This window comes from Dunckerocampus dactyliophorus, chromosome 5, assembly GCF_027744805.1.
Source record: "Dunckerocampus dactyliophorus isolate RoL2022-P2 chromosome 5, RoL_Ddac_1.1, whole genome shotgun sequence".
Classification (NCBI taxonomy): Eukaryota; Metazoa; Chordata; class Actinopteri; order Syngnathiformes; family Syngnathidae; genus Dunckerocampus; species Dunckerocampus dactyliophorus.
The window spans coordinates 24,661,423-24,682,940 of record NC_072823.1 but is presented as its reverse complement, the minus strand read 5'-3'; the positions used below and the strand labels follow the sequence as shown (position 1 = coordinate 24,682,940).

The 21,518-nt window shown below is 42.3% G+C and overlaps 3 protein-coding genes and 1 long non-coding RNA gene across 9 annotated transcripts; 2 read left to right on the top strand and 2 right to left on the bottom strand.

The window, feature by feature from the left end:
• Positions 1–93: 93 nt before the first annotated feature.
• Positions 94–6,635, top strand: LOC129181903 (G/T mismatch-specific thymine DNA glycosylase-like). Of its 6 annotated transcripts, none has more exons than XM_054777665.1 (11): positions 94–235; positions 966–1,033; positions 1,235–1,395; positions 1,597–1,907; positions 1,983–2,052; positions 2,340–2,475; positions 2,568–2,650; positions 2,733–2,827; positions 3,724–3,895; positions 3,961–4,107; positions 4,272–6,634. In XM_054777665.1, exons 2-11 carry the CDS (start codon positions 975–977, stop codon positions 4,397–4,399), a joined length of 1,362 nt encoding a protein of 453 aa, XP_054633640.1. In that variant the 5' UTR covers positions 94–235; positions 966–974; the 3' UTR covers positions 4,400–6,634. The 6 variants fall into 6 exon arrangements, with proteins under 6 accessions (XP_054633640.1, XP_054633637.1, XP_054633639.1 ...); XM_054777662.1 differs by having other exon boundaries at positions 95–235; positions 4,269–6,631; XM_054777664.1 differs by having other exon boundaries at positions 97–239; positions 4,269–6,632.
• LOC129181905 (patatin-like phospholipase domain-containing protein 2) lies at positions 3,361–9,081 on the bottom strand. The gene is made up of 8 exons (XM_054777669.1): positions 8,804–9,081; positions 8,040–8,272; positions 7,551–7,616; positions 7,171–7,380; positions 7,039–7,099; positions 6,860–6,970; positions 6,046–6,172; positions 3,361–5,800 (listed from the first exon to the last, which is right to left on the bottom strand). Exons 1-8 carry the CDS (start codon positions 9,054–9,056, stop codon positions 5,755–5,757), a joined length of 1,107 nt encoding a protein of 368 aa, XP_054633644.1. The 5' UTR covers positions 9,057–9,081; the 3' UTR covers positions 3,361–5,754.
• LOC129181906 (uncharacterized) lies at positions 8,791–11,659 on the top strand. The gene is made up of 3 exons (XR_008570522.1): positions 8,791–8,885; positions 8,994–9,103; positions 11,595–11,659. It is a non-coding gene; the product is annotated as an uncharacterized LOC129181906 (long non-coding RNA).
• A 161-nt stretch (positions 11,660–11,820) lies between these two features.
• On the bottom strand, positions 11,821–21,088 carry LOC129181126 (patatin-like phospholipase domain-containing protein 2). The gene is made up of 9 exons (XM_054775852.1): positions 20,822–21,088; positions 18,651–18,883; positions 18,374–18,439; positions 17,731–17,940; positions 14,342–14,402; positions 14,108–14,275; positions 12,574–12,703; positions 12,071–12,175; positions 11,821–12,004 (listed from the first exon to the last, which is right to left on the bottom strand). Exons 1-9 carry the CDS (start codon positions 21,060–21,062, stop codon positions 11,821–11,823), a joined length of 1,398 nt encoding a protein of 465 aa, XP_054631827.1. The 5' UTR covers positions 21,063–21,088.
• Positions 21,089–21,518: the final 430 nt, after the last annotated feature.

Sequence of the window (21,518 nt, the reverse complement as noted above, 5' to 3'; positions counted from 1 at the left end):
GAACAAACAGTTGTTTAATACAACTAAAATTGCGGCGTTAATTCTGTTTATATTAGTGTCTTTTTCCAGGCCCCTGAATCGTAGACTTGGAATCGCCTTGTGTCAAAGTTGACTGGGACTGCGCTGTCACGTCTTTGTTGCCGCTGTAGCTACTCTAATGTTCTGAGTAAAAGAGCAGCATATATGGAAAAATAACAACTTCCCTGCCGAAGAATCTGTTAAAAAACACACGCCGGTAGGTACGTCTTTCACATGTTAACACTCGACCGCTTTTCTTTTCAATTCTATTAGAGAAGCGAAATCATTCATCCGTGCTAGCTTAGTTGTAGTACCAAGCTAGCTGTTGGCTAACTTTAGCCAAAGCTGTGTCTCTTCTATAGAATTTCCCGAATAAATTAAATTTATATCGACGACCATTAAACGTACGTGGTTCTCAAGTTGAACTTTTGATAACCGTGTATTCAATTGTTCACCAAAACGCCAGGTTTACACAACATTGTTAGCTCAGCCGTAGAAGAATGGGGTATTTAACTTTTAACAAGTGTCTGTTTTATAAATCAGGATGTGCAGTAACGTTACATATTGTTTCATTGTTTCACCATTGTCATAACTTATCACTTCTTACCTCTGTTTATTATAGTTTTGATTTAGTAATTTTGTTGTTGTGCTTCCGCACATGCGTTCAGTACTGTGGCCGACGGGGCAAACGCTCAGCAACGTCCAAAACCAAAAACACACAAATGCCATAAAACAAAAGTTTACAAATAAAATTTTTTGCAATCACATAAATGCTCCACTGTCTGCTAAAGAAAAATGCTGCCAAAACACTTACAGAAACCCCGAAAACTGCTGCACAGGAGAAATGCTGCAAGCCCCTGTTGGCCACCGTATTTCCATTTCACACCTACATTTCCATTCATCTGAATGTGTCAATATGCATGTTGATTTATTTAACAAAATTAAAGGCCCAAAAGATGGACGATAGGCTGAATGGTTCCTTGCCTGTCGGGTCCTCGGAGTATCTCCAGCAGTGGTGAGTTTTCACATGAGTGTATGTATGCAATCCTTCAAGTGTGATGAACATTGAAAGCATGTGCACCATACACTTTTTTTTTTAATTAAATCCAGTTCATTTTGTTCATGCTATGATTTGTTAAATATAATTACCAGGAAATGTTTAATGTTTTAATGTGTCAATACGCCCTCCCCCAATAATTACTTTGCCATGCCTCAGGATTCAGTCTACTCAGCAGTTCCAAGCTCTCCAAGCCCAGTACTCCGCTTTCAACCATCAGTCTCACTACCCAGAGACGCAGACGGGAGCAACATCCGCACCTCCCATGGTTAACCCTCAGCCCATGATGGAGCAGCAGGAGCCTGCCAACCTGACCAAACGTAATTTTATCCTCACTGTCTAATTTGTCGAAAGGCACGTTTCCATCAAGTTCTACAGCTCACCTCAGTTCCCTTCAGAAATAAATATTATTGAAATATTTCTGCACATTTGCATTTAAAGGAAATACCTATATGTTGTTGATTAGTAAATATTTAAAAAGACGATTATAATCGATTGTTGATATTAAATTGTCATTGCAGCCCCAGCCAAAAAGAGAGGCAGACCAGTTCAGCCCAAGGAACCAGGCGCACCTAAACCACCGAAAGTCCCAAAGGCCCCAAAGCCCCCAAAGGCACCTAAGCCCCCAAAGGACCCTAATGCTCCCAAGGCCAAACCGGGCCCGAAGCCTAAGAAGAACACTGAGGGTCAGGCTGACGGAAAGCAGGAGAAGATTGATGAGAGCTTCAAGAAGGTGAAGCGGAAAGTGGACCGTTTCAAAGGAATGTCTGAGGAGGAAGTCATGAAAAAAACCCTCCCCGACCTGCTGGAGCACAATCTGGACTATGTCATCGTAAGCAGTCCGTGTTGATGTGTTTTAAAAGTGGTGCCCAGCAGCACAAAACATTGTCTATTTTCCTCCTTACAGATTGGCATCAATCCAGGCTTGATGGCAGCTTACATTGGACGCTGGTTTCCTGGTCCTGGAAATCATTTTTGTAAGTTTTGTCAAACTGGTTTTGGGCTACAAAAATGATGCTAGACTGAAACCTGCTTGAGTGCCTCCTCATGTCCTGGTCCAACTTATAGCTACAACTTGTTATATTACTGTTTATTATTTACTATTATGTGCCCATTTAAGTGGTATTTGTTAGCCAAAGGTTTTTTTTTTTTTTATTATTTTCTGTGATCTGGTGTTGCCGCAAAAGATCCCAATGAAGACCTTTATGTTTAGGCACCTTTTGTTAGTCAAAGAGATCATCAGCTGCCTGCTCTTATTTTTCAGGGAAATGTCTCTTCCTTTCGGGGTTTACGGAAGAGCAGCTCAACCACATGCACGACACCACTTTGCCGGGCAAGTACAAAATGGGCTTCACCAACATGGTTGCCAGGGCAACGCCAGGGAGCAAAGATCTCTCAAGGTAGGCGGCGTCCCAACATGTGTTTGTTTTATTGAAAATGTTGTTATTGTATTGGTTGAAAAGATGTTTGTTTGTTTTTTTTGTCACTACAGCAAAGAGCTGCGCGAAGGAGGCAAAATTCTTGTGGAGAAACTAAAGAACTACAAACCTCTCATTGCCGTCTTCAATGGCAAATGTAAGCAATGCCAACCTATGGACGTAGAAACGGTTCCATGAAGAGATTTATTAATGTCATGTTTTTTTTCCCCTCCAAACAGGCATATATGAAATGTTTTGTAGAGAACTATTTGGTAAAAAACCAAAGAAACTTGAATTTGGTTTGCAGCCACACAAGATCCCTGATTGTGAAGTGGTGAGTAAACATCTTTCATCCATCAGTTTAATACTCACCACATCTGCAGTATGTGCGGACAATATTCCCTTTTTAACCAGAAAATAGTAAATATTCTCATCTCTTTTCAGACATGGTAATTTGTCTTGAACTCATGAAGTCCCTAAGTGACGTATAGGAAACATTTAGGTGTGGTTGTCATGCATCAGTCATGTGGCTATCCCAGGATACGGCTTCCCCAAAATGGCTTGGTGTCAGTTTTTTTGCAGTTAAAGCTCATTTTAAAGGCGTATAACAATTGTAATGCATTAATATGGTGTCAGATATTACAATTCAACTCTTCGTACTTTATTTCTTCACACGGTTCATATCCAACAAGCTCGGAAAGTATCACTATCTGCCTTTTTAGCCTTAAAATTGCTAAGGAAAGCCTGATTTGATGTATTTGTCATAATAGCAAAAATGCTAATAAGTCACTCAAAAATGTCACTTTTTTATTACTTTAAAACAATATATGTTCTTTTATTTCAATTCAAAGTACATTCATGGTGGTATTAAACACAAAAAAGTGTCAAGTTGAGTTCTTTTCAAATAAGGAATATATTCACCATGAACGTAACCATCAATGTAACACTACAGCACCAGTCAAAAGTTTGGAGACACTTTGAGTGGTACTGTATGTGTCACACATCTTTGACATACATTAGTAGTATTTTAGAACAAACATCCCAAATGTCTGCCATGTGTTCCACTTGGTCTGTGGTATATCTCCCATCATTGTACTTCAGACACAATTGACTTCTAATAAGCTGAATGGAATATTGTGTGTCGGCATCAATCAAAAGTGAGCAAAATCCTGTCAATTTGAATGAAAAGACAAGAAAGCAGTCCTGAAATGTCTTGTGCCTTGCTCTCAGGCTCTGTACCTGATGCCTTCATCCAGCGCTCGCTGTGCTCAGTTCCCTCGCGCTCAGGACAAAGTGCACTTTTACATCAAGCTGAGGGAGCTCAGAGATGAGCTGCGGGGCACAGCCAGGCCCAGAGAGATCGAGGAGGTCAACTACTCCTTTGACCTGAACCTGGCAAAGGGTATGGATGACGATGATGATGCGGGTGAGATGCTGTGTTTACTTGACTCTTCTGCGTGTCCACAGAGGATGCCAAGAGGCTTGCCATCAAGGAGGAGCAGTACGATCCAGGCTACGAGGACGCCTACGGTGGCGCATACATGGAGCCAGGAGCTGAAGGAGGCCAGGGTCAGGCCAATGGACACTGTCCCTTCTCACCAAGTGAAAACACAGGTAAGCACATGTCAATCTAACATCTTCTTTGAGCCATTAAATGCAGTAAAAACACACTAATGATACTCCTACTCTTAAATAAAACATCCTTGGCAGAAGTAAGGATGCAAGTTATACTGGCGTAACCTCACATTTGTGTGTCCCCCTCTCACCCCGTATAGCAGAGCGAGCACAGGAGGCGAGCACATCGCAAAGTTCAGAAGGCCAATGTCCCGATAGACAATGGAAGTCGCAGTCATTCGGCAATGAGATTCCAGACATCAGCGGAGGAGGAGAAGACGGTGGCGTGTGAGGAGGAGAAGACGTTAGCGAGGCCACGCTGCCATCCTCCCGTCGTGATAATAATCATTAGTGGACATGGTACAGGCTTAGATAGACTTGGTAGGCATTTTGCAGAATCTTCTTTCTGCTCTCATTTTAGAATTTTGTTTTGTTCTTGTGCGATGATCTTCACGGACGTCGTTTTCACCGACCTCAAATCAGGGACAATGACTTTTTGACTGTCCTTTTTAAACCGCTCATTTGCTGCCGAAAAGGAAAACTGGCTCAATCTTGCACTTCACACTCCGGACCAATTGGGGGCAGCACACTCCTTGAAACAGCTAACTTCCCTAGCATCACTCTGTTTGAATTCACACTCTTCCGTACGTACACTTAGCATTTTGAGTACACATGTAAGTGGATTCACGCTGAGAAGTACGGCAAAACGCCGTACACTGTCAGTGCCCGGATGGTGAGTGTACGGCGATAGACCCTAACCACCCTCCATCATCGCCATCTTGGCTACGTAGTGGAAGGGGAGGGACTAAGTTCAGTGGTTGCAGTTGGATAAATATTGCAGTAGTCATTTCCGGATGTGGGACAGCACTACACTGTCCAAATTGACACTCTTAGGAACCAAGTATGCAGTGTACACAGTATACTTAATGTAAAGTGTAAGTACGGAAGTGTGCAAATTAAAGCCCTCAGCTCTCAACTTCATGGACAAACCATTTGAGACCTACAGGAAGTGCAGCTAAAACAACTTCAGTTCTTATGCGAAGACTTTCTTCAAGATTTTGGACTGTGTCCATCTGTGGGGTCTCCCGGGCTTGTCCTTTTTAGGGACAACCAAGGACTCGTCCAGCCTCACATTGATTAAGAGCTGTTTTCTAAGGCTCCCAGTGATCTCCTAGTGACAGAAATACTGCACAGTGATGCAGTAAGAGTGAGCATCGAGGACTACTGCTCTTGGAGGGTCAAAAAGTGCTTTTCAGCGTGGACAGATGTCCTTTTTAAGAATGTGCTTTTTAAGAAGCTATGCTGTTACATCAACTAAATGATGCTGTGACTTGTCTTTTAAAATGTACATCCACTATGAACTCACCATCCGGGTCTCAAACGCATCACGGATTCCACCGTGAATTACCTCAGCAGCCTTTCGCCATGAACTTATTGTTTACTCTTCAGCAGTTTTAGGTTTTTTTAATGTTATTGAGGACATTAGGTGATGTTTGTTTATTAAAATATCCTGATGGTGCTTTTTTTTTTACATGATGGCAGTTCGCTTTAATGTTCTTTTTCAGCCACTTTAACACACTTGGATGTGTTTTTTTTTTTATTATTTTTTTAAACACCAAATGAATGCATGCACACACCTTGTTGTCGTCATGGCCTCCACTGTCCAATGAGGTTGGTGGTGGTCACCAGCAGGCTGTCAATCACACCAGTTAGTGGATTTTTTTTAATATGAAAATAATTGTGTTTTTGGCAACACACTAAATACCAGGAATATATCCTGGTATTTAATCTATTTTTGTGTATAGGTAGATTAAATACCAGGAATATGGCCTGGCAGTTCATCTGTTTTACATTTCTAGGATGATTTTCTTTGCTATTTACTTAACGATGGTAATGTTAAAACACCACACCAATCATCAAGCCAATATTTGTCTTTACCTCTTTATGAGGAAGAAGATCCACTCTGCAGTCAACATGAGTGGAGTCAGCAGACAGAACAAAGTTCTGAGTGGATGGGATGTACCGGCACCGACGTGACCTGTGTCCCCGCACGCTGCACACAGCACTGCCAATACACAGAATAAAACATTTGACTTATTAGAATATTTGCTCGTGAAGCAAACGGCGATTTTATTGGATTTAAAATAATCTTTTAACCCTTCATAGTCCAGGGTAGGATTTTGTAGTTTTACATACTTTCGTGTTGAGAGTATTTACACTCAAGCAAGTCCTCACGCAGTTACAATTTACCATGTACACAACAAAAAATGCGTCCCATTCCAAAAATACTTTTTTTTTTTTTTGTCCACCTAAAAAAAAAGCTGACAATTAACGTTATTGAAATGTCACACCTGTGTAAGTATTTGTTCACCTTTCCACTCTCCCTCTGCGACCAAACGGCTACTGGTGCTTTAATTATCTGATGACAAGCTCTTCCCCACACATACACGGGTGGTGTCATGTTTCATCGCCTGTTCACTTACACTTTGAAAGCGGGTGTCTTTCCTCCAACGAAAGCACTTACAAATGAACAAAAATGTGACAACACAATAACAAAGTCATGGTCAATATTGATCATAACTGGTTTTACTTGACAGATTTACTGTATACGTGTTGAAAGGAAGTGTTTGTGTGACTGTGTCATGATGCTACGCCACCTAGCGTTCTGCGCCTGCGTACACCGCATATATGAGGTTGTGCATTCCAGAGGGTTGAATAAAAAGCATCCAGGTGGTGTTGCATAAAGTGAGACCTCTCTTAAGTAGAAGGTTCTCTGTGTGTTTCTGCTCCCGCCACTGGTGTTGTCCCTCAGCTAGCTTCGGACTGTCTGCCTTGGCCTGCGAGCACGACGTTCCAAGCAGACCTGTAGCACAAAGACAACGTTGACGTGTAATGTTCAAGAAGGTTGGTGGTGCTGATGAGGCTCATGACCTTCTTGTCTCAGGAAACGAAGAGCATCCACGTAGCCGCTGTGGCAGATGTCAGCCAACTCCTGCTCGTAAACATTTGTTTGTGTTGGTCATCTGCAGCTGAAAGCCTCCATGTTTCCAGAAGGAGACCCACCTCGAGTGCAGGGGGAAGGAAGGACGTGCAGATGCGGTACACGTTGTCTGTGGTCACCTGGATGCTGAGGTTAGAGCAGTGCACGGACACAAATGTGAAGGCGGTGTCTTTGGGGCAGATGTCGCTCTCGCTGGAGAAGGGGGCCATGGTGATGGTGTTACGCTGCTCGAACAGCGGCATGTTGTTACTCAGGGCACCGTCCATGAACAGCTGACACACACGTCAGGGCAAAGGTCACAACTCAAGCCTCTTTAGACATCACAAAGCAAGAACCCACCACCTATATACACTATATAGTGTATACAATAGCGACAGTATATACATATTGTACTGTATATACAATATTTTTATACAAGATGCCCATATCTCTGTAGGCTCACCTCTCCACGATATGAAGGTGGGATGAAGCCACAGTAAATGGGGAAGAAGCAGCTGCACATCAGCACCTGCAAAGATGAAGGACACAAACATGGACTTGAGGATGGACACAATGATGGACACAAGGACGAACACAAGGATAGACCTAAAGATGGACACAAAGACGGACTTGAGGAACGCGAGGATGAACACAAGGATGGACACAAGGATAGACCCAAAGATGGACACAAAGACGGACTTGAGGAACGCGAGGATGAACACAAGGATGGACACAAAGATGGACTTGAGGATGAACGCAAGGATGAACACAAGGATGGACACATGGATTTACATGAGGAGCAACAAAGATGCACACAAAAAGGACACAAGGCTGAACACAAGGAGGAACTCAAGCGTGGCGCCAAAGATGAACACCAAGACACAGGAATGTCGGTGAGTCAGTCGTCCTCTGTGCTGAGGTGACCACCATGAGGAGTGAGGGCAAAGTGGACCTGGATGAGCTCGTCCCTGCTGTCAAACTGAGACACCAGGACGTTCTTCCCGTCAGACATTCTGGTGAGGGACACGCAGAGCCTCCCCGAGGCCCTCAGGTGGGCATCTTCTGGAAGCTTCTCCCTCAGGGAGTCCCGCACCGTCCGCAGGAGGCTGAAGGTTGGGTGGAAGACGCTCAGGCGGTGTCTTCTGGCCTCCTTGGCCACACTCAACACGTCCACACACAAATGTTCTGAGGACGAATGGAACATTTTACTACTTCCACATTTATCAACCCATTCAAACCATTCAAAAAACAAAACATTCATCTATTTTTGACATTACAAAAATTCCAGATTTTCGAGGATTGCAACGCTTACAATTCACTTGAAATGTTCCCATATTTCTCAAAGCATTCCATCATCAAAATTTTCAGGGTCACAATTTTCTACATTCACGCTTTTCCCCCATAATTACACATTTTCCATGCAGCGTTCAGATGCAATTTTGACACAAATTGCCTTCCCTGGTGTGTTGTTGATGTCTTTGTGTTATCAAAAAGGACATGGTCCATATCGCTTCCTTTGGACTTGAACCTCACACTGGAATTTCTTCCCTATTATTTTGAACTCAGCAGTGACCCTGCCAAGCTGTCCTATCGCCTACGATCCCCTATTTTCCCACAAAGGACACGGGAGCATAAACAGTATACGAAAGATGTTCCATGCATGACAACATCCTGACAATGAACACCTGTTGTTTATGGCCAAAGGTCACTCCTTACCAATGGGAAGGCCGACGGTCAACGCCGCAGCCACGAGGCATCCCGACGACGCGCCGCCGATTCTGGAAGCACCGTGGATGAGGTGAGGCGCTCGCTCCTGGATGCAAGTCAGCGCTCCCAGGTAGTAGACGCTCCTGAAGCCGCAGCCGGCCAAAGAGATGTTCCACTCTTCATCTTGTCTGCTTTCAAGCGCCATGAAGAAGAAGCAGCAGCAAGATAACGGCTGATCTTCACTGCAGGCTTTGGTCAACATCTGCTGTTCTCTTTGAGGCCGCCGTGTGGTGTTGCGCAACCTACAAGGTTAGTTTACTACCGCTATTTTCATAGCACACAGCCACACTCACTCATCTCATTTAACCCTTCACTGGTCTTTCATTGACTTCAACATTAAACATGAAAAAAAAACCATTTTGTATTATATATATCACTCAAATACTGTATATACTGTCCTATATATATATATATATATATATATATATATACATATACAGTATATAATAAATCATATTAATATAGTGCTTTTCTAGGTTTTTAAGTTATGTACTATGTGTTGTGTTCTTTGTTATGTTGTGCTGTGTTGTTATATGGATTGATACATTATGTTGTATTATGTTATATGTTTACCATGTACAGGGTATATATGTTTTGTGTTATGTTATCTTCTGTTATATTACATTATATGTTGGGTGTGAAAAAGTGTTTCCCCCCTTGTTTGTTTGTTTGCCACTACTTCAATGTTTCTGATCATCAAACAAATGTAAATATTTGTCAGTGACAACACAACTGAACACAAAATGCAGTTTTTAAATTAAACGTTTTATTATTTAGGGGGGAAAAAAAATCCAAACCTACATGGCCCTGTGTGAAAAAGTGATTGCCCCCTAAACCTAATAACTGGTTGGGCCACCCTTAGCAGCAACAACTGCAATCAAGCATTTGTGATAACTTGCATTGAGTCTCTTACAGCACTGTGGAGGAATTTTGGCCAACTCATCTTTGCAGAATTGTTGTAATTCAGCCACATTGGAGGGTTTTCCAACATAAAGCACCTTTTTAAGGTCATGCCACAGCATCTCAATTGGATTCAGGTCAGGACTTTGACTAGGCCACTCCAAAGTCTCCATTTTGCTTTTCTTCAGCCATTCAGAGGTGGACTTGCTGGTGTGTTTTGGATCATTGTCCTGCTGCAGAACCCACGTTCGTTTCAGCTTGAGGTCACAAACAGATGGCCGGACATTCTCCTTCAGGATTTTTTGGTAGATAGCAGAATTGATGGTTCCTTTTATCACAGCAAGTTTTCCAGGTACCAAAGCAGCAAAACAGCCCCAGACGTCACACTACCACCACCATATTTTACTGTTGGTGTGATGTTCTTTTTCTGAAATGCGGCGTTACTTTTACGCCAGACGTAATGGGACACACACCTTCCAAAAAGTTCAACTTTTGTGTCGTCAGACCACAGAGTATTTTCCCAAAGGTCTTGGGGATCAACAAGATGTTTTCTGGCAAAACTGAAACAGGCTTTTATGTTGTTTTTGTTCAGCAGTGGTTTTTGTCTTGGAGCTCTTCCATGCAGGCCGTTATTGCTCAGTGTATTTCTTATGGTGGAGTCATGAACACTGACCTAAAAAGGTAGTTCAAATTTTTTGACATGAAGTTGTAGGACACCCCCATCAGCAGCGAAGTGCATCAACAGTGACTTACCCCCTGCCCCACTTGGGATATCGGTGATGAGGAAAGCAATTCCTGTTACTTGATGGGGATATTTAAGTAAAGAGATTGGCTTCTCAAAACAACATGTGTTCAAAAGAGTAATACATTGGCATCACAGAAATGCCTAGTACAAGCTTTTTTTTCATCAAATTGCTAGTACAGCATATCATTTTCTTTCATTATTTTTGAGCTTTTTTGTCATGAATATCATGACCTTTTCTCTGCTACAGTGGAGGGCTATGCGTTGAAAAGGTCAAAGAGTTGACAGTGCAGCATTACAACACTTTCATGACATGTTTATCTTCCAACCCACTGCAGATGGGAGGGGGTGAGAGGGTGGATCGGGTTCACACTGCCTGAAAAAGAAGACATTTGTGATGTTTGGTTTTATTTCCAAATAATTCATGTGAAGTTATGTGATGTAAATGCATTCCTTTTGGAAAAGAACTCCACCTTTTTGTGCTTGGTACCACAGATATACTTTGAATTGAACTAAAGGTGACATGTATTAAGTGACTTTTTAGCATTTATGCTGTTTATTTTTTTTTTTAACTTTCCACAGCAATTTTAAGGCTAAAATCCAGATAGCGATATTTTTGTAGCTTGTTTTAGATGAATTCATTGAATAAATATAGTGAGAACAGTTGCATTGTTATATTCGAGAGATGATTTAGGCATTCCAATTGTTAAATTGATTTAAAATAGCAAAAAGATTGCTTTTGGAAATGATTTAGCGCCTCCACATGTGTACTTGGGGCGGGCGGATCGATCTAAGCACTGATAGTATCAATACCAGATTGATATTAGCGTGATGAGCTGGATGTTTTTCAGTTGTCTTCCGTGTTTACTTTCACAAATATCTGTGTTTTTTTGTTGTGTTGTTCAACATTGTTGATGTTGTTCTATTTATATATTGTTCACTAATGAGTTTGTTGGGGTTTTTTTGCCTAAAATAATTTTGTAACTATGATCAACAAATAAAAAGCGAAATCACAAAATCATTGAAAATATTTAAGCAAAAATTGGCAATACTGCCTCTGTATCAATATCAAAATTTGCCGTATCACCCACCACTCAGGTCTACCTGGCACTCTGCCATTTTGGAGAAGCCATACCCTGGGACAGTCAGATGACTGTCACATGACCACCAGTCCAGAATGTTTCCTATTGGTAAAAGTGTCAATTAAAAGTCAACATGATTGTCTTTCTGTGTCTCATTAGCTGATGTACCTCATAAAATGTCCACTGACGGTTTAAGTTCATTTATTCTCAAGAGTGAACACATGAATTCATTTCCTCAAGCATCATAGTGTCATCTCACTTCCTGACTTGGGGTCGAAGGTAGGAGTGGGCGGGGGCGTGAGGGGCATGTGGTCCATGTCACAGGGCGAGAGGACACACGTGGGCGTGGTCTTGCCGTCGTCCTGGATGTGGAACAAGTTGAGGTCCGCTGGCAGGCTGGAGCACTTGCGCATGAGCGGCGGCGTGCTGTGGACACCGCAGAGTGTTAAAACATGTTCACTGTAAGCACCTTCATCACGCCGTCTTTCACACCCGTCGTCCTCCTCATCCGCCAGCCAGGCTCTCTTGTAGAAGTCTCCCGCCATGCTGGAGAACCAGCTCACATCTTTGCTCACGCCAGGCAGCCAGTGCAGCAGTCTGCAACATCAGCATTTGTATTAATACAGTGAAACCTCGGTTTTTGTTATGAAAGGGTTTCAAAAGGTCTGACGAAAACCAAATCGTATAAAAACCGAAGCAATTTTTCCCCAAAGGAAATAATGTAAATACAGTGACGAAAAAAGAAGTTCCACTAAATTATCGAACAATTATGTTTGCTCTTTGTAAATCATAATGACAAGAGAAACTAACCTGGAGCCAAGGGCAGAACGCAGGTCTAGCTGAACCAGGCGGGTAAGTACACACACCAGGTAGGGTAGTACAATGACGCAATCACATTTTGATCAAACTATCTTCACGTTTACTCAAGATGGTTTTTGGAGACATTACATCGTCAGCGGGGCAGACAAGTATCACTTTCGAGGAGATCGTCTCACCTTTGGGCCAGCGAGAAGGCGGGTTCTAGCGACTTGGTGCTGGGGAGCCACAGGATGGAGGTCACCTTGTGAGACACGTGAGACAGCAGCCCGCCAGCAGGGTGTGTTTGTCTGCAGGCGGCACACAACACTGACACGACAACAAGTTCATACAGTGGTGTGAAAAAGTGTTTGGCCCCTTCCTGATTCTTTTTTTTTTGCATGTTAGTCACACTTAAATGTTTCAGATCATCAAAATAAATGTAAATATTAGTCAATGACAGCGTAACTGAACACAAAATGCAGTTTTTAAATGACACTTTTTATTATTAAGGGAGACAAAAAATCCAAACTTACATGGCCCTGTGTGAAAAAAGTGATTGCCTCCCCTCATTAAAACCGAACTGAGATTAACTGAGATCTATCAGTCTGGAAAAGGTTATAAAGCCATTTCTAATGCTTTGGGACTCCAGCAAACCACAGTGAGAGCCATTATCCACAAATGGCGAAAACATGGAACGGTAGTGCACCTTCCCAGGAGTGGCCGGCCATCCAAAATTACTCCAAGAGCGCAGTGACGACTCATCCAAGAGGTCAGAAAAGACCCCACAACAACATCCAAAGAACTGCAGGTCTCAATTGCCTCAGTTAAGGTCAGTGTTCATGACTCCACTATAAGAAAGACACTGGGCAAAAACTGTTCCAAGACCAAAACCACTGCTAAAAAAAAAAGAACACTAAAGCTCATCTCAATTTTGCGAGAAAATGTCTTGATGATCCCCAAGACCTTTGGGAAAATACTCTGTGGTCTGACGAAACAAAAGTTTTACTTTTTGGAAGGTGTGTGTCCCATCACATCTGTCGTAAAAGTAACACCACATTTCAGAAAAACAACATCATACCAACAGTAAAATATGGTGGTGGTAGTGTGATGGTCTGGGGCTGTTCTGCTGCATAAGGATCTGGAAGACTTGCTGTGATAAATGGAACCATGAACTCTGCTGTCTACCAAAAAATCCTGAAGGAGAAAGTGTGGCCATCTGTTCGTGACCTCAAGCTAAAACCAACTTGAGTTCCGCAGCAGGGCAATGATCCAAAACACACCAGCAAGTCCACCTCCACAAAATGAAGACTTTGGAGTGGTCTAGTCCAAGTCCTGACCTGAATCCTATTGAGATGCTGTGGCATGACCTTAAAAATGCGCTTCATGCTGGAAAACCCTCCAATGTGGCTGAATTACAACAATTCTGCAAAGATGATTCCTCCACAGCGCTGTAAGAGTCTCATTGCAAGTTATCTCAAATGCCTGATTGCAGTTGTTGCTGCTAAGGGTGGCCCAAACAGTCATTTTGTGTTCAGTTGTGTTGTCATTGACTCATATTTAAATTTGTTTGATGATCTGAAACATTTAAGTGTGACAAACATGCAAAAAAAGAAGAAAAAAATCAGGAAGGGGGGGAAATATTTTTTCACACCACTGTATTTGCCAAGTCTGGCCCGCGGGGCATCTGAGGACACCTATGTAGGTGTACCTGCTAGGAAGGTTGCGCGTTACCTTTCCTGAGGTTCAGAGGAAGGTCCTCTATGAGGTCAGGATTCAGCCACCAGTTCTGGTCCTCACCAGACTCCAGACCTTCCACAGGTGCCTCCATCACGTCACAACATGATGATGGGGGCGAAAGAGGCTCCAGACTCCCTCGGGGAGGTTCACAGCTGATCAGATCTGCACAGAGAATGACAATGAAGAGAAAACAGCTTTCTATCTTACTCGAGGTTATTTTGCCCTTACTGTTGTCTTGCAGGAAGCGGAGAGCATCCATGCAGCCATTGTGGCAGATCTCAGCCATCACCTTCAAGACATGTACATGTGCTTATGTACAGTATGTTCCTACAGTCTGTTTAAATTTGTAGGGGTTTGTCCATTGAAATAGAAGATCTGTCTTCCAAGTGGTGATGTGCGGATGGATACTGAAATATGTACACTTCCGATACTAATGCTCTAAAATTGATTCTCAAATCAAAATATCGATACTTTTAATACTTTGAAATGATTTGAAACGATTGTCTGCTGAATTGTGACTAAAGTTTTTATTCTTGTAGTACTTCTTAATAATTAATCATTCATTTTAATGGTTTGATTATTTTTGTTAATTTCTTTTTTATTGTTGAAATTACCATTTTCACTACAGATGTCTGATAATATCGGCCCACCAATATTATCGGCCCAATATTGTCATAGAAATTTAATGAAATAATGAAAACCGATATAACCCTTTCAGCGGCAAAGTCGCAAAATTGCGTCGAGCAACATTTGCTGCTAATATGATGCCTCATGTAGTTAATACCAGGAGATGGCGGACATCTCTGTAACTTCAATCTGAGCGACATTTGTGGCCGTGTTTCTATGCAAAGTTTAGGAGCTTATAGACTTTAAACCCGTGTGAACAGTGGGCCAGCTCTACACTCTCAGCAGAGTCCTTGAGGGTGCATGGGAGTTTGCCCAACCTGTCTACATGTGTTTTGTGGACTTGGAGAAGGCATTTGACCGTGTTCCTCAAGGAATTCCGTGGGGAGTACTCCGGGAGTATGGGATATCGGACCAGCTAATTCAGGCTGTTCGTTCCCTGTATGACCGGTGTCAGAGTTTGGTTGGCATTGCTGGCAATAAGTCGGACCCGTTTCCAGTGAGTGTTGGACTCTGCCAGGGCTGCCCTTTGTCACCGATTCTGTTCATTATTTTTATGGACAGAATTTGTAGGCGCAGCCAGGGCGTTGAGGGGTTCAGGTTTGTTGGTGCAGGATTGTGTCTCTGCTTTTTGCAGATGATGTGGTCCTGCTGGCTTCATCGAGCCGCGAACTTCAACTTTTACTGGAACGGTTCGCAGCCGAGTGTGAAGCGGCCAGGATGAGAATCAGCAGAATCGGGATGAGAATCAGAGTTCATGGTTCTCGCCCGAAAAAGGGTTGAATGCCATCTACGGGTCGGGGATGAGATCCTGCCTCAAGTGGAGGAGTTCAGGTACCTTGGGGTCTTGTTCACGAGTGAGGGAAGGATGGAACGCACAAATTGGTGCTGCGTCTGCAGTGATGCGGACTCTACATCGGTCTGTTGTGGTGAAGAGAGAGCTAAGCCGAAAGGCAAAGCTCTCAATTTACCGGTCGATCTACGTTCCTTCCCTCACCCATGGTCATGAGCTTTGGTTAGTGACCGAAAGGACAAGATCGTGGGTACAAGCTGCCGAAATGAGTTTTCTCCGTAGGGTGGCTGGGCTCTCTCTTAGACATAAGGTGAGAAGCACTGTCATCCGTGAGAGACTCCGAGTAGATCCGCTACTCCTCCGCATTGAGAGGAGCCAGATGAGAGGTGGCTTGGGCATCTGGTCAGGGTGCCTCCCGGACGCCTCCCTGGGGAAGTGTTCAGGGCAAGTCTGACCGGCAGAAGGCCTCGGGGAAGACCCAGGACACGTTGGAGAGACTACAGTATGTTTCCCAACTGGCCTGGGAACGCCTCGGGATCCACTGGGAGTAGCTGGACCAAGTGGCCGGGGAGAGGAAAATCTGCTTAGGCTGCTGCCCCCGCGACCCGATCTCGGATAAGCGGTAGAAGATGGATGGATGGATGTATTTATATTAGGGTCGTCAAAAATAGCACCTTAACGGCAGTAACTAATTTATTTAATTAATTACATTTTACTTTTTAGTGGAATTAACATATATGCATCATGGCAAGCCACAGCTCTCTGTTATCACAACAGACGTTGGGACGGTGCAGCTCCCCACAGTCACACAGAGTCTGACGCTCTTTTATAACTTTAATCTGACCCGAACACATCAACAGCATTGCGATTCCAACACTATACGTACGTATCTCAAACACAAAACAAACACGTCTCTAGTCCATTCGTCATTGCAACGACACTTCCTCATTGTCACCACTGTTGGCAGACCGCGAGATGCATTCATGGAGACTCCGAACATCACAACATCTTTATTATGCGTGTATGTGTGGTCTAAAAACGCAACAATAAGTGGATATTCTTCTCACTCACTTTGTAACTCTTAATGCGGAAGTACAATTGGCTGCGTTTAAGTATGCTCGGAAATCCGAGAAAATGAACTGACGCGGTGTCTTTGAACACAACTCCTCATTGAGCGTAATAACGCGGTTCAAGTCTGATTCTGCTATTAAAGAAACCAGTGTTAGGTAGATAGATTTCCAGACATGTGTTCCATCTCTTCACTTGATTTAAATGTTCAGTTACATGGCACTGTTAATACATGTATGTATTAACAGTGTAGCTCATGTAGCTTTCTTTCAATAAAATACAGTAAAAATGGGCATATTTTAGACATAGTGTGACTAATCATGATTAATTTGAAAAGCGTGATTAATCTGATTAAACATTTTAATAATTTGACAGCTCTAATTTGTATGCGTTTATATGCATTTTTTAATAAAAAACATGTTTTGTGTTAGCATTTTTTGCTCTCTGAAACGGATTAATTGGATTTACATTATTTCTTATGAGAAAAATTGATTTGGTTAGCATTTCGGGTCAGAGTCAAATCTTTTGGAACAGATTAAGAGACATTAACCAAGGTTCCACTGTATCACTTTTTCAAATAAAATGGTGACAATGATTGATGCAACAAATTCAGCAAAATGCAGACATGCATGTGTGTGTAAATTAAAAGGAAAAAATGCTAAAACCAAGAAAATTGCAAATTCAAATGACAATTTTCAATGTTTTGTCCAGTTGTCCAATGTTAATAGAAAACTGTAAAGAGCTATAAACTTCAATAATAATTACGAAAACAATGATCAGTTGTTATTATACTATATACCAGTGACCTGCAGTGAGGTTCATGGCTGGTGAGGCACTGCTTCCTTTGGAGTTATGTTGATACAGGTTTCTCATTAAGACGATAACAACAAAAACAAGATGACATTTCTTGTGTTGGCGAGCTGCAAGTGCTGAGTGCTGCGATCATCTAAACACATTTTGGACAGGGGTATTCAAAGTCCAGCTCGGGGGTCCATTTGCAGCCCACGACACTTCTTTTATTGGCAAAAACTATTAGTACGTTCAACAAAAGTGAAAAATATGACCCCGCATTCTTACATTTGTCTGTATGTGGCCCTCACTGGAAAAAGTCCAGACACGTTTTGCGTCTCACCTCTGGCTCTGGCGGGAAGAAGGTGCTGGTGACCCTGTACATGTTCTCTGAGGTGACCTGGATGCTGACGTTGTTGAAGCGCACCTCGTGGAAGTTGAGCGTGCGCCCCCGTGGGCAGATGTCGCTCTCACCAGCGTACGCGGACACAGTGATGGTGTTCCTGTTGTGGCTGCGCGGCAGGTTGTCGCTGGCCGCGCCGTCCACGTAATGCTGCCGTGGTTGGAAGGGAATCAATTTGATCATCAATCAATTGCTTACTCTCACCCCATGCAGGCCATGCGAAATAGTGCAGCTTCTCTGACTGTGACTAGTGCGCGAATGGGGTAAGTATACTATGATATACTATAAGTGTGTCTTTAATGTAGCACCTTTGTTAGTACACTTCAGTGAGTGCACCAGTTTTAACAGCGTTGTGCCTCCCGTAAATGATGATTACAATATTTACCCGCTTCTTCTCTCCTTTTAATGGTGAATTGCAACCACTCAACAGAGCATTGAGACACAGCGCATGTCCACATGGCGACAGATGTTATTAAAAAGATAATTTTTTCTTCTCTCGCTCCATGATCATACCCTTGACTTGAATTCTACAGTACAGCATGCAAATAAAATGTTCCAAGCTGGGAGTGTCCTGCCCACTCACCACTCCACGGAAGGTGGGAGGAATGACTCCACAGTAGAACGGAACAAAGCAGCTGCAAAGAAGCGCCTGTGAAAAAGTCAAATTGTGGCATGAAGCAACGCTATGAATCAGAAAGGGTGTAGTGATTTTGACAGAAAAAAATGCACTCTTCTTCCTCTTGACACAGGAAATGACACAAAACCCATCCGTATCATTTCAAGCTCCTAAAGTAATATGCAGCCGCTTCATTAGGTACACCTCGGCAGCACGATCATTGCTTGGCAGCATAGCCTCTCACCTGAATGAGCTCCTCTCGACTGTCAAAGTCAGACACCAGAACGTTCTTCCCATCTCGCACCCGTGTCAGCGAGATGCAAAGTTTCCCAGAAGCCCGCAGGTGAGCATCTTGAGGCAGGCCGGCCAGCAGGGAGTCTTTGACCAGCTGCAGCAGGTTGTAAGATGGATGCAGAGGACCAAGCTTGTGCTTCCTGGCCTCTTTCGCCATGAACATCAGATCAGCACAACATTTCTCTACAGGAAGTAACAACAAAGCACGTTACACTCTATATACAGTACAGGGTGTCCCCAAAGTCTGGACAGTCTTGGATCGTCAGGAGGCTCTATGTAGAGCTTCAAATTGCAAAAAGAAGAAATAGGAGTAAGACAACATTTTTTTTAATAAGCAATTTATTGCAAAAAAGCATTAAACTGAAATAGCCCTTTGTCAGGCGGCCATTGTGAACAGCAGCGTTGTCCTGTTGAAAAAGCCAGTCATTACCACACAGAAGAGGGCCTTAGGTCATGAGGGATGCCCCCTGCAACGTCTCCACACAGCCAGCTGCCCTTCGACGCCCCTGGACAACCTGAAACGCCTTTGTTCCATTGAAGGAAAAAGCCCTCCAGATCACCAGTAACCGAGGATCGCCCTTTGTCTTGACAGACAGCCAATTGGACCCTCAGGCTCAGGGATGGTAACATTTTTGGGGGTTTACCCCTTGACTTGTTTGTTCCATAACCCTCAGGATCTTTGAAGAAGTTTCAAATGATTGTCTTACTGCGTCCAACCTCAGCAGCAATGGCACGATGAGAAAGGCCTTGCTTATGCAGCTCAACAATCCGACCGCATTCAAAGAGAGAAAGCTTTTTTGCCTTTGCCATCAAGAGATCATGACAGTGTGAGTACCTGACAGAAAATGACATTGAGTCCACATGTTTACCAAGATTTTGGCTTTTAAAGGCTGTGGTCTTAAACTTTTGATCATTTGATGAACAGCCTATTTCACTTTCATGTGTGTTTACAATAGATTTCTTACTCAATTTGTTTTTTTCTTGTCTCACTCCCATTTCTTACTTTTTGCATTTTGAAGCTCTACTTAGAACCTTCTCAAGATCCACCCATCCATCCATCCATCCATCCATCCATTTTCAATGCCGCTTGTCCTCACTGGGGTCGCGGGGGTATGCTGGAGCTTATCCCAGCTGACTTTGGGCGAGAGGTAGGGTACACCGTGGACCGGTCGCTCCTTAAGATCCAACAGTGCCAAATATAAATTCTTGCAATTTTTCAACTGGTCTTAAATTTTGGTCAGCAGTGTATATATAAAATATACATTAAAATAGTATTGCAAATTACATTAAAAAGAAGAAATATGTATGTACATGATTATATTACAAAAAAATATAGATGTAATTAATGGATTCACAAGATAATACATGAAACAATTACTTTAAATATAACTACAACTAAGTAATTTTAGTTAAAACATTGTAAATACAAATATACTATATATCCATATATTATATATATAAACACACACACACACACACACATTTATAACATACATCAAAATATATTTAAAAAAATAAATTTTAATAAAAACAAATTGTATTGTACATAAATACAAATAATACATATAAGATAATATACACACAAATATATATAAAAAACATAATTGCATTACATTAAATTACATTAAAATGAAGCAAGTATTCATTTATATTATATTTGTATTTATATTATGTACATGGTATTGAACTAAACTTGTTTAAATAACTGTATAATACTGTATTATCCTATGCATTTTTTGGGGGACACCCCATATAGACTGACGACTAAAGTATCTTGATCTTCTTAATCCATTTGATGCCGGATTAGAATGTATACCACAAAGACACTTTACTTTTGTCTGTTTTTCTCTCTTCCTGTGTGATGTGCATTTGCTGCTTAGCTAAGAAGCATTTCAATGGCACATTATTACTCAATGTAGTGACTTGAAATGCCCCTCACCCATGAATGCATAAAAGACTATGGAACAACTCACGGAATGTAAATGCTATAATTAGGTTGTAAAAATCATCTTAACAAGGGGGAAAAGATGTGGAGTTTCATGACTCAGTTGTCATGAATGAATGTGGTCGTGAAAGGGTCAAGATGGAGTGAGTTTAGAAGTTGAATGTCTGCTGTCTCACCCAGAGGGACTCCTGTGGCGAGGACAGCGGCCATCAAGGCCCCTGCAGAGGCTCCGTAGATCTTGGAAGCATTGTGGATGAGAGCCGGGAACCGACGAAGAAGACAACTGCTGGCTCCCACGTAATAAATGCCCATAAAACCACAGCCTGCGAACGAGATGCTCCATTCCTGCTGCTTCAAGCTGAACATCCTTGCCTTGTCCTCGTGCATGTCTGACGACATGCACATGACATGCAACATGAGCTATACGTCTCACCTGTGTGAGTGTTGGCATCCAAAGGTGAGCCGATAACGATGGCGTCACACTGGTGCTTCTCTGATTGGCAGGGGTGGGCGATACTGCACATGATGGTATCGATTCGATACCAAGCAAATACAGGACCAGTATTGCCAATACCGATGTTTTTTTTACGTGAACGTTTTAAGAACATTGAATGATTTTGCCTTTAATTTGTTGATCATGATTATAATCAGAATACAACACAGGGCGAAGATTTTAAAATTAAAACAATTTAACTATATACAAATACAACAAATTAAAACAATGAAATTAAAAAATATACAATTATTTCTATTTATTACATAAAATAGTTTAAAAGAAAAGTAAATTCATTCAAATTCTTTGACTTTTTGCCGCCCTGTGTCGAAGAGGTTTGTAAACAATATAATAATACAAATATAACAATGTCAACAATG